The sequence below is a fragment of the Pristiophorus japonicus genome, chromosome 3, assembly GCF_044704955.1.
Source record: "Pristiophorus japonicus isolate sPriJap1 chromosome 3, sPriJap1.hap1, whole genome shotgun sequence".
Classification (NCBI taxonomy): Eukaryota; Metazoa; Chordata; class Chondrichthyes; family Pristiophoridae; genus Pristiophorus; species Pristiophorus japonicus.
In genome coordinates this window covers 70487784-70502217 of record NC_091979.1, presented here as the reverse complement: position 1 = coordinate 70502217, position 14434 = coordinate 70487784, and the positions used below count along the sequence as shown (strand labels likewise).

The following is a 14434-nucleotide window of genomic DNA, read 5'->3' as shown; positions in this document are numbered from 1 at the left end:
CTAGAACTTACATGAATTTCATTTTGAATCACAGTGGCTGGCTTCATTTTGTAATTCTTTCCGTGGTTTGCCTGAACACTGATAGAGTTGCTAGGAAATGCAGAGCCATGGGAGTTGCCCTTAGACATGTTCCTGCAGGAAACATGATTTGATCCATTTTCTTTCTGATGAGCAGCCTTCTTATCAACTCTGCAGGTAAAAGCGATTCCACTGATGAATTACACCATCCTTGTTCAATCAGTCAATTGCTCATTCTACTTTAATGTTGAAAGTAACCCTGTTGTATCTTTCTGTCTCCAAATGTTTGAATGATAAATGCTTCTGACTTAGCCTTGATATAATCTGCCTGTTGCAATTTGAGTTAAAAATATTCACAAATATTTCTGTATAAAACTTTGCCTGTTGTGGAACTCCAGTGAGTATCCCAAATTAATACAAATGCATTGTCCATGCTAATACCATACTTATGATTTAACTGACAATAATTGTCAATTATTTTTCTATATGTATATATATCCAAATAAAATATTAGCATGGGGAAATTGTCTAAAAAAGTACAGCTACCCAGTTAGGTGACTCTACTAATCAAAGAAGTATGAATGCATAAATTGAATCCAATTTTATTAAAAAAATAAGGATGAATGAGCTTACTAAAGTTGGTTTAAATTTTAAAATGCCTTAGATGAAGGCATTACACATGTTCTTTAATTGTTACAGACAGAAACAAGTAAGAAAGTATTTACATCTGGGTTTTAGCACGACAGACCTCATAGGAAACACATGTTAGAAAACAGGTATTTTATTTTGAATGGGCCAGATTTTGCTGTAGCAGGGCATCTAACGATATCTGTCATTAGTTAGACTTGTTCTTGCATGTTTTGTTTTTTAATTTTTTGCGTGGCAATTTGCTGAAAGTGCGAGATGATAACGTCGCAGTGAGAGAAACCGGGCATCGTGGACCTGAGTGAACAGGACAAGCAACTGTGTATCTCCTTAATCAATCAAATTAAAGGATTGTGAAATAAACAGCACAAGGACTGAGAAGGAAGTTGAACTTAGAGTGGGTGAATTCAATGTTAAATCAGGTACAGAAAGAGAAAGAAAGAGGGGGAAAGGAAGACTGGGTTAAGAGACAGAGAGCAAAAAGTGACAGAAATGAAAAGTTATAAAAACAAATTTAAATTTAAAATCTCCAAAAAAATAAAAGGAATGAGACTCCACACTTGTAATAGTTAATTTTAAGTGCCAGTGAGGTTATTTGGTGGTAATTACCAATTATCACATCGTCAAAAGGGTACTTAGACTGGACTAGATAAGTCTTAACTTTTTGTGGTGAGTTTAGTTTGTATCCATTGCACAAATACAGCAACTTTGCACCATTCAATGCATTTCAATAGTGAAGCAGAGAGCAAGATGCCATTTTTGTGAAACCAACAGTGGAGTGGCGTAACTTGGACTGCAACGTTTTGATATTTGAGTTTAATTGTGCATCAGCCTCTCGTCTGAAGCTGCTGTACCATTTATGCATAAATAACAGAGAGCGACATCAACATCACCATTATAGTGATAGGAAGATATAGGCCAATAACTTTGAACATGTTCAGAAGCTATCTGTGAATCACGTTACTTCACAGTAACAACTCTGATACAGAATAGTGAACAAACCAAACGTTATCCATGAAGGGTAATGAATACATTGGCACTTATGGATATCATGGAATGCTTTTGATAATATCAAAAGACAATGGCCCAGAAATTCCGACGTCCCGGGCCCATACGAAGTTTCTACAGACACGGGAAAGCATCGGAAAAGCCAGTTTTCAGCACGCAATGTGCATGCGCTGAAAACCGGATTTTCCGATCTGTCAAACTGGAGCTTGACAGATCCTACACATATCGGGAGTGAAGACATTTTCTTGGGCAAGATTGCAGTATTTACGCATATCTTGCCCAGCAAATGTTCTCAAAAATCTTGCGCAAGTGTTTTAAAATGCACTAAGACATGATAAAATAAAATTATAAAAACATATTTTATTGTTAAAAACCCTTCCCACTTTGGTAAGTTTATTTTTAACCATAATTAAAAAAACTTTTTTTTAAAAATCAGGACAAGATATTTTTTTTTATAAGACATTAATAACTTTAATTTCAATTCATTTTAAATATGTGTGGTCTGTTTCTTATTTTTTATTATTGTGTTTGTTTTTTTTCCCCATTAATAGCAATGAGAACTCGTAGATACAGACTTCTCAGTGCTATTAATGGAAACCTGTGAAATAAGTATCTGATTGGCTGAGTAGTCACACATGACTGCATCTTCTGCGTGGGAACCACCCTCCGGATGGGAGCGTGTTTCACAGCGCGGGAAGAGAAGGCCTCCCCAACGGAATTGAGGGCGCTTCCTAGACCACGATGTATTTTCGTAAAAATTCTCCGGTCAGGAGACAATTGCTCGCGGGAAGCCTCCAATCAGAATTTTCGGGCCATTGTGTAAAGTTTAAAGTTAATGTCCAATAGTTAACATTTACTGATATAGAGAAGTCTGCTATTGAAATAATTTCTTCTGACTGCTATCTGTTATAAAAATCAGTTTCAGGAATGTATAGGTTATATACTCAGTGTTGATCTCCACTTTATGCCAGAGGGTTAGAAACATAGAAAAAACATAGAAAATAGGTGCAGGAGTAGGCCATTCGGCCCTTCGAGCCTGCACCGCTATTCAATGAGTTCATGGCTGAACATGCAACTTCAGTACCCCATTCCAGCTATAGAAACATATGGTGCAGAGATTGGCAACAAACCAGGGGTCAATGGTGTGAGCACAAAAAGCATATATTGCTGAATTAAACTCCGCTGAGAAGACTCGAATATTTTCTTAGAGTTAAGGAACATTTATTTTTAACAACTGGGTTTTTTATTTTTCACCAATCTATCACATTACTGTTTGTGGGAGCATGCTGTGCATTACAACAGTGACTACACTTCAAAAAGTACCTCATTGGCTGTAAAGAGCTTTGGGACATCCGGTGGTCATGAAATGCAAGTCTTTCTTCTTTATCAAAATAAAATTACCCAAGGTAAACTGTGCTACAGAGTGGCATTAGAAATCTTGGGGTAGAAATTGCACCTTGCACCCATTTTATGGGCGTAAAATGAGCGAGGTAAGGGCTAATTTCGGGAACTAACATCCTGAAACCAACGCCTGAAAGATGTCTGACCCGTTATTGGGTCAGCCCATTTTTCAGGAGTCTGTGGAAACCAGCTAAAACGGATATTAGGCCCCTGACATATGGAAATGAGGGTCCTATTGCCTATTTTAAGTCCCTTGTGAAAATTGGTTGGCTATCAGCGAAGCAGCTGTCGGACCCACTCCACTTAGGATTCTTCAAAGGCTCCGGTGAAATGCAAGTTTATAAAAATAAATCACAAATCTTTGCTGTGGAGCCAGGAGAAGCAGGAGAGTTCCCCTGACCCCGCAGCATGTACGAACAACCCCATCTCCCCACTCATTGCTGCTCCACCCCCACCCCACGGGACTTGCCTTTCAGCTGCTGCCAGCAAGACAAGCAGCCCGACATTCACCTTTGGAAAAGGGGCGAGCTGCCCGTGGAGGCGCAACACGCACCCAAATTAAGCAAATGAGGCTTCAGGCTCAATTTCGGGGTGGTATTTAGCCTCCCATTTAGGGTGTATGGTGTTGGCGCAAGGCCGAGTATGGACCAGAAAATGGGCCATAACCAATTTTCACCCCGTTTCATTTAATTTTGATGAATCTGCCTAAACATTTAAAATGTATGTGACTGAAGATTAGACCAAACTAAAACCAATACGTCAAATTCAAGAGCAATTATTTGAAGCATAACCCAAAAGTCCTTTGTTATATGAAGCTGTAAGAATGGGAAGTTGTAATAAAGGATGGCTGTTGATAAATAACATTATACTATTCAAAATTATCACAAAAAATTGGAGTATCAAATATACTGAAGCAATATTTAATATGAAATAACTGAGATCATTACCTGTGTAGGAGCTCCTGCATGAACTGATCATTGGTTGAATCTTTTATTGGAACATCATGATCCTTATAGGCTTGGTGTTTTGGTGCAAGACTGTAATGTATTTCATGTCGTGCGATCTCACAACTTTTACTTGGAAAAACACTTCCTAATTTTTTTTCACAATTGCCATCTTCTTTTGTAACTTCGTTCTCCCCTTCACAGTCTTTTTCATTTTTTCTTTTGTCTTTTCTTTTGTCTGATTTTGCTTGCTTGATTCCTGAACCAGATCCACTTTTGGTTTCTTTCTTTTCATCTTTGGATTTTGAAGCAGCAGACTTTTTGTTGTTCGGAGCTGGCAACTTGTTTTTTCGGAATCCAAACCACTTGGCTATTGAAGGCCCAGTCTTCTGTTTTATCTCTGCTACCGGAACCTTGTCCTGTCCTTGTACCTTCTGCATATTTTCTTGAATTCCCAACATCACTTTCGCTTCAATGCTACATTGCGCCACAGAAACAGAAGGAGGAAGCAGCACCTTGTCAGAAATTTCAGGCCTCTTTGAGAGGTTCTCTTGTTTCTTTACAATTTTTGCCATATTAAATTTGGAGGGACTCAGCGATTTGTTCAGACTTTCCATAGAAGACATATTTGGTGATGGTTGAGACTCGTAACCTGTCTGCATTATATTTCTCCCTTTCTGAGGCATTAGTTTAGATTTTTTCTCACTTGATCTATCACTTAGAGGTAGGTTTCGGCTTTCTTTCTGAGGTGGTGACTGGTTGCCATCACACTTTACAAAACTAAGATGGCCATCTCCCTTTGGTGGAGTTCTGCAAGGTAACTTGCTAGGACTGCTATGATGGCTACTTGAGCTACTAATACTTCCATATGACACTTGCCGTGAATAGGAAAAATCCACTGTTCTTGGAGAATGTGAAGGGCTTTGAGTAGCTGAAGAGCTGCTAGCAGGTTTAGTTTGCATTCCTTCTGTTGCACCAGCAGTGTTCTGTCTCGTCAATGAATTACCTCTTTCAGTTGTATTTGTAATTATCTGTGTTCGCACCTTTCCTAGGCCCTCCATCACTGAAACAGAAGGCTTCTCCCCAGTCTGATTGCTAAAACTCTGGCTTCGAGCTTTGGCACCATTCATGCCTAGGGCTGGCTTAAGGTAGGGCTTGTTATTAGCTGAAATTGACCTCTTAAAAGCCTTAATTTCTATGCTGTCAACATCATCCCCATCTGCTGTGTTTCTGAAATGCTTCATTTCATCTTCAAGTTCTACAGGAAAACCTATTTTAACAGCAAGATCATCTTGAAGGTCACTTTTTTCCTCAAAATCAACTACTGAATCTGGTTGTTCTAGAAGTTTTATATTTTCAGATATATCAGTCTGCCTAGATTTTTCTTGAATTACATTTCCTTTAGAGCAGATATTAATACTGTTTTTCTCATGTTTCCCAGGTACAGTTGAACTTTTTCTCAGTAATGGGGGAGATTTTAAGAAACCTTTTAGTCCAACAGGAATACGAGTTTGGTTTTTTTTTTCATCAGAACAGTAAAAGATTGTATGTCCATCACTAGAACTAGAAGGAGACAGGCTAAAAGGCTGTGGTTGAGTTGGAGGGTCAGTTATATTTGGTGCATGGCACGGTGAGGATTTTGATAAAATGTCAGATGGTTTGCATTGTAACATCAATCCATTTTCACATAATTGCCCTGTTTTGGTAGAAAACGTATTTTGTGGCAATGGATCCTTTTGGTTTGCATGAATGCATGTTAAACTTCTGATCATTTTAACAGCTGTTTGAGGACAAGGTTGAATGTGCGTTGATGGAGAAGTATCTGAACAATTTGTTTTCAGATATTTTTTTTCAGAAGAGCCCTTAGTCAAATCCTTAGTAACTCCATTTGAGTCCTGGGACAGGTGTACTGAGTGAACTGAGTTTTGAAATGCACTTTTTTCATGATGGGAACTGCTCGAATCAGCCACTGCTGGGGATTTCCGGGATTGCTGACTTTGTACTTCTTTTGTCAATTGGACACAACTTTTAATTCCCTGTGGTTTTAAAGATGAACATGCAGGTGCATCCTTATTTGTGTCAGCAGGAATGTGTGTTTCAGCCTTTGCCACTATATTCATCGAATGTTCATAATTTGATCTAAGTAGCAATGAAGTAGATCTCCCTGGTGGAGGTGGAGGTGATAGAGATTTCATTTCTTCTCGTTCTAAATTATCATGTTTATCTCGTGTGGGACGTTCTGCATGATCTGTCACCTGTTTTCTGGATAATAAAGATCCGTGTACGATACTGGCATGACTCTTTCCTGATTCATTGTGGAATGTAATTTTAGAGTTTCGAGGAAGTTGTGGGCTACATTTTGGAATGGTGGAACCATTTTTCACACTGTGGCCAATATTAATACTTGGCGTTTTTAAATATTTCGAAAGTTTTACATTTGATAATGATGGTGACTTGTCTTGGATAAGAGAACCAGATGTTGAAAATGTATTGCTAACATCACTGCCATTTACTTTAGAGGTTTTCTGTGGTGAGCTCTTGCCTCTGTTAGGTATTTTGGATGGATGTGGCTTTTGAGTAGAATATGTCTGCAAAGAAGATAGACAGTTTGATTTATAAGCTGCATTAAAAGCTGGCTTTAATATTTTTTGCTGTTGAGGAAGGTGTGTCAATGGCCTTTCAAAGTTTACAGAATCTGTACGAACAATGGAACTAAATACTTTCTTGTTGCCTTTAGGGTCTTCTAAACGTTTGTGCTCTGTATGACCTTGCAATGACTCTAAAACTGCATAATTCTTTGCATCACGTCCTCTTTGACAACTTATCAGCCCTTGAGGCACCACTTCTGCATCTTCTATCACAAGAACAGTTTTCTGGTGGTTCCCATCTAAAGCAATTGGACTAGAAATTTCATTTGAAGATACAGTGACACTTGCTGTCTGCTGGGAATTAAATTGAATTGGCTGACCATCTTCAGCATCAAACACTATTGTAATGCATTCTTCAGATGATGTTTTTACAACCTTGGTTGCTTGACAATTTTCTTTCACCAAGTTCAAAGTCTTTGGTCTGTTGTCAGAGCAAGGTGAAAAATGGCTTTCATCTTTATCTGCAGATGAGAAGAATGCTTTTTTACAACTGAGTTGGTTTGCATGACTCACTGACCGTTTGTCAGTCAACAAACTTGTTACAAAGTCAGAAGAGTTTTTTTCTTCAGTGCATTCCAGATGCAGTTCATCTAAAATCTCAATATCTTCAGTGTCAGATAGCTGGATAGTTAAATCTTTATAGTGTAGTTTGGTAGAATTGAACTGCAATTTCTTTGCAGGCGACTTGTTGCTTGTACATAGTTTTTCACTTGATTGAAAGCTACTGACAAAACTAGTCAGCTTTTCAGGCTTTTCTCTTGAACTTAAGTGTGTAAGCCTTTCTGAAACACATTTTACATCGCGATCCCAACCAAACAGACTATCAGAAACGCTATGTGTTAGTTTTTTACAGAACGATTTGCAGTCTTTACTTGGCACCTCATTTACTGCAGTTATGATAGCTGTACAGTCATCATCTACATCATCATGTGAATCAGAATCATACCCAAATGTTTTACTTTGCTCTAAACACATGCCTTTATTGGTAGCCTTAAAAGGTATTTGATCTTTACTCTTGTTGTGATTCCGACATTTTAGGCCAAGAGAGTAAATGCCTTCATTGGAGTTCATGCAGTCCTTGTAAGCCCATTTTGACACAATTGAGGATGGTTCTAACAAAGATTTTTTCTTTTGAAGCTTCTTTAGTCCTTCTAGAATGTGGCTTTCCTTTTCTCGAGTTGGAGGTAGTTCTTCTGCAGGACTAGAGAGGTTGCTGGGCAGTGAGGAGCCAATACTGAGTCTCTTTTCCCAGCTTAAAGAAGACTATAAATGAAAAGAAAAATATTACTAATTCAGTTAATAAACTAGGATAAATATTCTTGTCAAGGTAGCAATCTCAGTGTTCTAACTAAGTGGCAATGGAGAATACTCATATTTAGTAATTTCTTCATCCACTGAAAACGAATGAAGCATGAATGAGCAGACAAAGGTCATCCAGCCTGGTTAAAGAAGCATTTTACTGCATGCTTGCATTCTCATTATTTGGCAGTGAGAGTTTGTGTAGGAATCTGTTGTAGTTTTTATACTCCCGTTTATTCACAAGTAGCTTCCTTGTTGTTCTAAACTTGCTAAGCTGTTGTTTGTTTTTGATATAAACGTCCTGAAATTCCAGCCAGGATCAAAGATGGAGAGCGGTAGTTTGTCTGTTTGTGGCCAGTATTTGAGGCAGAACCCTGTAGGGATAACACTCTGTTTTTTGCTTGTAGTTATTTTCTGGCTGGGGAGGTCATGGGTTGATTTTCCACCCAAAGCCCTTTATCATAAGGATGTGTCTGGGGAAGTTCACAGGTTCTTTTAAAATTTCCACCCTTTTACACCCTCAGGCCTCCATATAACTCTTGGCAGCTAAGAGCTGGTATGCATCCTGTTGAGGCCTGCAAAAAGATTTCGAACCAAAGATATTTGATTCCAGAGAAGATCACTTATCTCGCTCAAAGGCCCATTTGCTCCACTTGGAGCAAAAAACTAGAAAAGGCCACTTCTGTTTGTGGTGCTCCTGGGCTTCCTCTTCACCATTGGAGTGGCATGACATCATTCCAACATTCCAACAGAGGTTCAGCATGGGTGGCACTGATGTACTCTTACAGCTATAAGCAGCCCACATGGCTATGCAGATGGTCCCATCCCCCAACTTTGGGACAAGATCTCTATTATGTATCTTACATTATTATATATAACTGTATCCTAACATGATATAAATGACTGTAATAAGATATGACCTGTAACCACCAGCATACCTTACCACCAGGGGTGCACTTGCAAGAGACAGGTATATAAGGACAGGTCTCAGGCAAGTGCAGCATTCCAGAGCTGTGAAATAAAGGTGCAGGTCCAGAGTGACCTTGACTTCACTACATGCCTCATGTGAATCTGTACTGAGGGGACAGGACTTTACAGTGGAGACGAGTTACGGATTACAGAATCCACAGAATGGCGAACAACGGATCAGATGAAAAGTACAATGCGGGAGACAATTGGGAGGACTTTATAGAAAGGCTCCAGCAAAGCTTTGTAACCAAAGACTGGTTAGGCGACGATAAGGCAGACAAGAGAAGAGCCCATCTCTTGACCAGCTGTGGCTCGAAAACATACGCTTTAATGAAGGATCTGTTGGCACCCGAGAAACCAGCAAGCAAGTCGTTTGAAGAATTGAGCACACTGGTAAGAGACCACCTGAAGCCAGCGAGCAGTCTACACATGGCTAGACACAGGTTCTACAACTACAGACGCTGTGTGGGCCAGAGCATACCCGACTTCGTGGCGGAACTTCGGAGGTTGGCTAGTTTATGTGAGTTCTCCGATGAACTGAGGAGAGAAATGCTGAGAGACTTTTTCATTGAAGGAATAGGCCACGCAGGCATATTCCGAAAGCTCAGAGAGATCAAGAACCTGACCTTAGATGCAGCAGCATTGGTTGCACAGACATTCTTGGTAGGGAAAGAAGAAACGAGGTTGATTTACAATGCAGGTACGACAACTAACGAAATATCGGAACAAGAAGTTCACAGCACTAAACAAGCTGCTACCCCCACACACAGACAAAACCGGGAGAACAGGCTCTCGACAGCAGGCAGAATCCATCAAGGGCCACCGGAACGGCCGTTCACACCTCATCAACCCACAATGCGAGCAATCAACTACAAACTGAGAGAAGCTCAAGAGAGATCAGCCAGACGCAGCTCATTCTTTGCAAGCAGTCTGTGCTGGAGGTGTGGGGTGGGCACTTGTCAAGGGGATGTCGATTTCAGCAGGCTGTTTGCAGAAATTGTGAATATACAGGGCATTTGGCCCGCATGTGCAAAAAAGCGGCAGCTCGGCTGGTATACGAATCAGATGGGTCGGAAAGCGGACCAGAAGATGGTGGGGTCAGTACCCGGGACACTGATGTACAATGGGTCAACACGATCAATGGCCGCTGCTCCTACAACAGGACGCCTCCTATAATGATGAGGGTCCTACTCAACGGGATATCTGTCAACATGGAGCTGGATACGGGAGCGAGTCAATCTCTCATGGGCGCTCAACAATTTGAACAACTGTGGCCGCATAAAAGAGACAGACCAAAACTCACAAGGGTTGACACCAAACTAAGGACCTATACCAAAGAAATCATACCAGTCCTCGGCAGCGCCATGCTCTCTGTCACACACAAAGGGACAGTGAACCGACTTCCCCTGTGGATTGTCCCCGGAGACCCCCCTAGCACTGCTGGGGAGAAGGTGGCTGGCAAAACTGGAAATAGGATGATGTCCATGCCATGTCATTAAAGGAACGGACCTCCTGCTCAACAGTTATAAAGCGATTTGAACATCTCTTTCAGCCAGGTGTGGGCACTTTCAAAGGGGCCAAAGTCAAAATCTATAACACACAGGATGCTAGACCGGTCCATCACAAGGCCAGAGCTATACCCTATGTGATGAGGGAAAAGATTGAACACGAACGAGTCAGGCTTCTGCGGGAAGGCATCATATCACCTGTGGAATTTAGCGACTGGGCAAGTCCCATCGTCCCAGTCATGAAGCCTGATGGATCCGTACGAATCTGTGGGGACTACAAATCTACTATAAACAGAGTTTCCCTACAGGACCAGTACCCGCTGCCCAGAGCGGAGGACTTATTTTCCACATTGGCTGGAGGTAAACTTTTCTCAAAATTAGACCTCACATCTGCGTATATGACGCAAGAATTGACCGAGGAATCCAAGCTACTCACCACCATCAACACATATCGAGGCCTTTTCATGTACAATCGATGCCTATTCGGCATCAGGTCGGCAGCTGCCATATTCCAGCGCAACATGGAGAGTCTGCTCAAGTCCATCCCGGGGACGGTTGTATTTCAAGACGACATACTTATCACGGGCAGGGACACCGACTCCCATCTCCGTAATTTGGAGGAAGTACTAAAGCGGTTGGATCGGGTAGGCCTACGAGTCAAGAAATCCAAGTGCCTGTTTCTCGCACCCGAGGTTGAATTTTTGGGCAGAAGGATTGCCGCTGATGGAATCCGCCCAACAGAGTCCAAAACAGAAGCAATTCGCCTGGCATCCAGGCCCCGGAATGTCTCAGACTGCACACCTTTCTCGGGCTACTCAATTACTTTGGGAACTTTATGCAGAACTTAAGCACGCTGCTGGAGCCTCTCCACGTGCTACTCAGGAAGGGGTGCGATTGGTTTTGGGGGGACGACCAGGAACGCGCCTTCAATAAGGCATGCAACCTTCTGTGTTCCAACAGTGTTTTGACTTCTTTGACCTAGGTAAAAAGCTAGTTCTCACATGCGATGCGGCAGCGTATGGGGTCAGATGTGTTTTGCAACATGTCAATAGTGTGGGCAAATTACAACCCATAGCTTATGCCTCCAGGTCACTTTCGCGGGCGGAGCGCGGGTACGGAATGGTAGAGAAGGAGGCGCTCGCGTGTGTGTACGGTGTCAAAAAGATGCACCAATACCTTTTCGGGGCCAAGTTCGCGTTAGAAACCGACCACAAGCCCCTCACGTCCCTCCTATCTGAGAGCAAGGCAATAAACGCCAACGCCTCGGCGCGAATTCAACGGTGGGCACTCATGCTGGCGTCCTACGACTATACCATAAGGCACAGACCAGGCACAGACAACTGTGCCGACGCGCTCAGCAGGTTACCCCTGGCGACCACGGAAGGGTCTGACGAACAGGACTGTGAGATAGTCATGGCAATCAATGCCTTTGAGTCCACAGGTTTGCCTATGATGGCTCGCCAAATCAGAGCCTGGACGGCCAGCAACCCCACGTCATCCTTAGTAAAAAGATGTGTCCTAACCGGTGACTGGGCAGAGGCTCGCGATGCCTGCCCCGAGGAATCAAAACCCTTTCACAGGCGCATGCATGAGCTATCGCTACAAGCAGACTGCCTGATGTGGGGCAGCCGAGTAGTCATGCCTCTGCGAGGCAGAGAGGCATTTGTCTGGGAGCTCCACCGCGAGCACCCGGAGATCGTTCTCATGAAGGCCATAGCCAGATCCCACGTCTGGTGGCCTGGTATTGACGCGGACTTGGAGCTCTGCGTCCAAAGGTGCACCATTTGTGCCCAACTCAGCAATGCCCCCAAGGAGGCTCCACTGAGCCCCTGGCCTACCAAACTGTGGTCGCGGGTGCACGTAGACTATGCGGGCCCATTCATGGGAAAAATGTTCCTCGTAGTTGTATATGCATTTTCAAAGTGGATCGAATGCACCATTTTAAACTCGAGCACAATCTCCACCACAGTGGAGAGCCTCACAACCATGTTTTCAACGCACGGAATCCCTGACATATTGGTCAGTGACAATGGTCCATGCTTCACCAGCACAGAATTCCAAGACGTTATATAAGATCACGGCATAAATCACGTCAAGACGGCACCGTTCAAGCCGGCCTCCAACGGCCAGGCGGAGAGAGCAGTGCAAATCATTAAACAAGGCATGCTTAAAATCCAAGGTCCCACGCTGCAAGGTCGCCTGTCGCGACTGCTGCTGGCATACAGATCTCGTCCGCACTCACTGACTGGGATTCCCCCCGCGCAACTGTTGATGAAAAGGACTTTAAAAACAAGGCTCTCATTAATCCTCCCAGACATGCACAAAATCGTTGAGGCAAAGCGTCGTAAGCTGACTGAGTACCATGTCAGAAATTCGAGGGGGAGATCGAATAAGATAGCGGACAAAGTGTTTGTACTAAACTATGGCAGGGGTCCCAAATGGCTTGCAGGGACAGTAACGGGCAAGGAAGGAAACAGGCTACTGGTAGTACAAATGGACAATGGCAAAACCTGCCAGAGGCATGTAGACCAAGTCAAAAGCAGATTTACCAACAACACTGCAGAACCAGAGGCAGACTACAATGTGGAACTCGCACCACACCTGGTGGACACAGAGGGAACAACCTGAGGAAAAAACAATCCCAACAGACAGCCCAGGTGAGTCAACAACAATCACACCAATCGAAACAGACAGCCCAGGTGAGATACCAGCAACCACACCCAAAGAAAACAGACACCAAGGCAAACAACTGAACCACAACTCAGACGCTCCATGCGAGAGCGTAGACCACCTGAGAGACTGAACCTATAAAGACAATAAGACCTTGGGGGAGGGGGATGTCATGTATCTTACATTATTATATATAACTGTATCCTAACATGCTATACATGACTGTAATAAGATATGACCTGTAACCACCAGCATACCTTACCACCAGGGGTGCACTTGCAAGAGACAGGTCTCAGGCAAGTGCAGCATTCCAGAGCTGTGAAATAAAGGTGCAGGTCCAGAGTGACCTTGACTTCACTACATGCCTCGTGTAAATCGGTACTAAGGGGACAGGACTTTACAGTCTCCAGCCTGGGGATAGGGCAGGGAGTGGTATCATTCTGCTGCAGTTGTGCCAGCAGAGTGAATCCCCAGGAATCTTGGGCCCAATATTCTTAAAAATAGTTTATAGAAAGTGTTATCAGCCAAATGCAATAATATTCTTGAAACACGCTTGTCAAATGAAGTTCACTTAATAGGACTCAAACTGTACCCTCTTACTGCATGTTTTTCCTTCATTCCAAGTAAAGGAGCCACTTGAATGTTCACTGCAGGCACTTGAAAGAGAGAGTTCACTGCTGCTACAGCTGCTCCTGGGATAAAGCTGGCTAGGTACTGTCAGATTTAATTGATTCTGACACTTTAAAACAGGTACGTTAGATGGTGTGTTCTGCTGAGCTTCCTGTTAATACAAAAGTGGGATACTTGTCACACACTGCAATTGCTCCTCCCCCATACATTGTTAATATATAAAAATGTTGCCCACATAATCAGTTCCAATGTACGAAGATATATTATTTTTATTCCACTTCAACGTAAGTCTTTGAAGGGCGTCTACCCTTCATATGACTTCATTTCAATTTTGAGGGCAGTGGAAATAAAAATGTAACAATAAAAGGTCATTTCTATCCTTCCAGTTCATGCCGCCATCTAGGTCCTGTTTCAAGACCCAATATTTTTCATCATCTTTCTACTCCAAATCTATTTACCTATGTTCCTACTGAATAAAAGTCAAACCAATCCAAGTGGGGGTGCATCACCGTGCAGTAGCAGGGCACAGGAGCCCAACATGAAAAACATACCCCTGCAAATTCTGGAAAACAAATTTTTAGAAAAACAGAAAAAATTAGAAATAAACAGCAAACCATTCGGGAGCTGGAGAGGAATTAAAAAAAAATTGAGTGTAGGTCCTGTCTCAGTTTTGACAAAGGGTCTGCACCCAAAA

General features: G+C 42.5%; 1 protein-coding gene across 12 annotated transcripts in view; it reads right to left on the bottom strand.

Annotated features, from left to right (window-relative positions):
• Positions 1–14434, bottom strand: part of LOC139259753 (nck-associated protein 5-like) — a 1255355-nt gene that overhangs the window by 126403 nt on the left and 1114518 nt on the right. For all 12 annotated transcript variants that reach the window (XM_070875434.1, XM_070875435.1, XM_070875433.1 and 9 more), the window contains 3 exons: positions 13703–13891; positions 4020–7927; positions 12–189 (listed from right to left, as the gene is read on the bottom strand). In XM_070875434.1, coding sequence (XP_070731535.1) covers positions 12–189; positions 4020–7927; positions 13703–13891 — 4275 coding nt within the window. The remainder of the gene's footprint in view (positions 1–11; positions 190–4019; positions 7928–13702; positions 13892–14434) is intronic.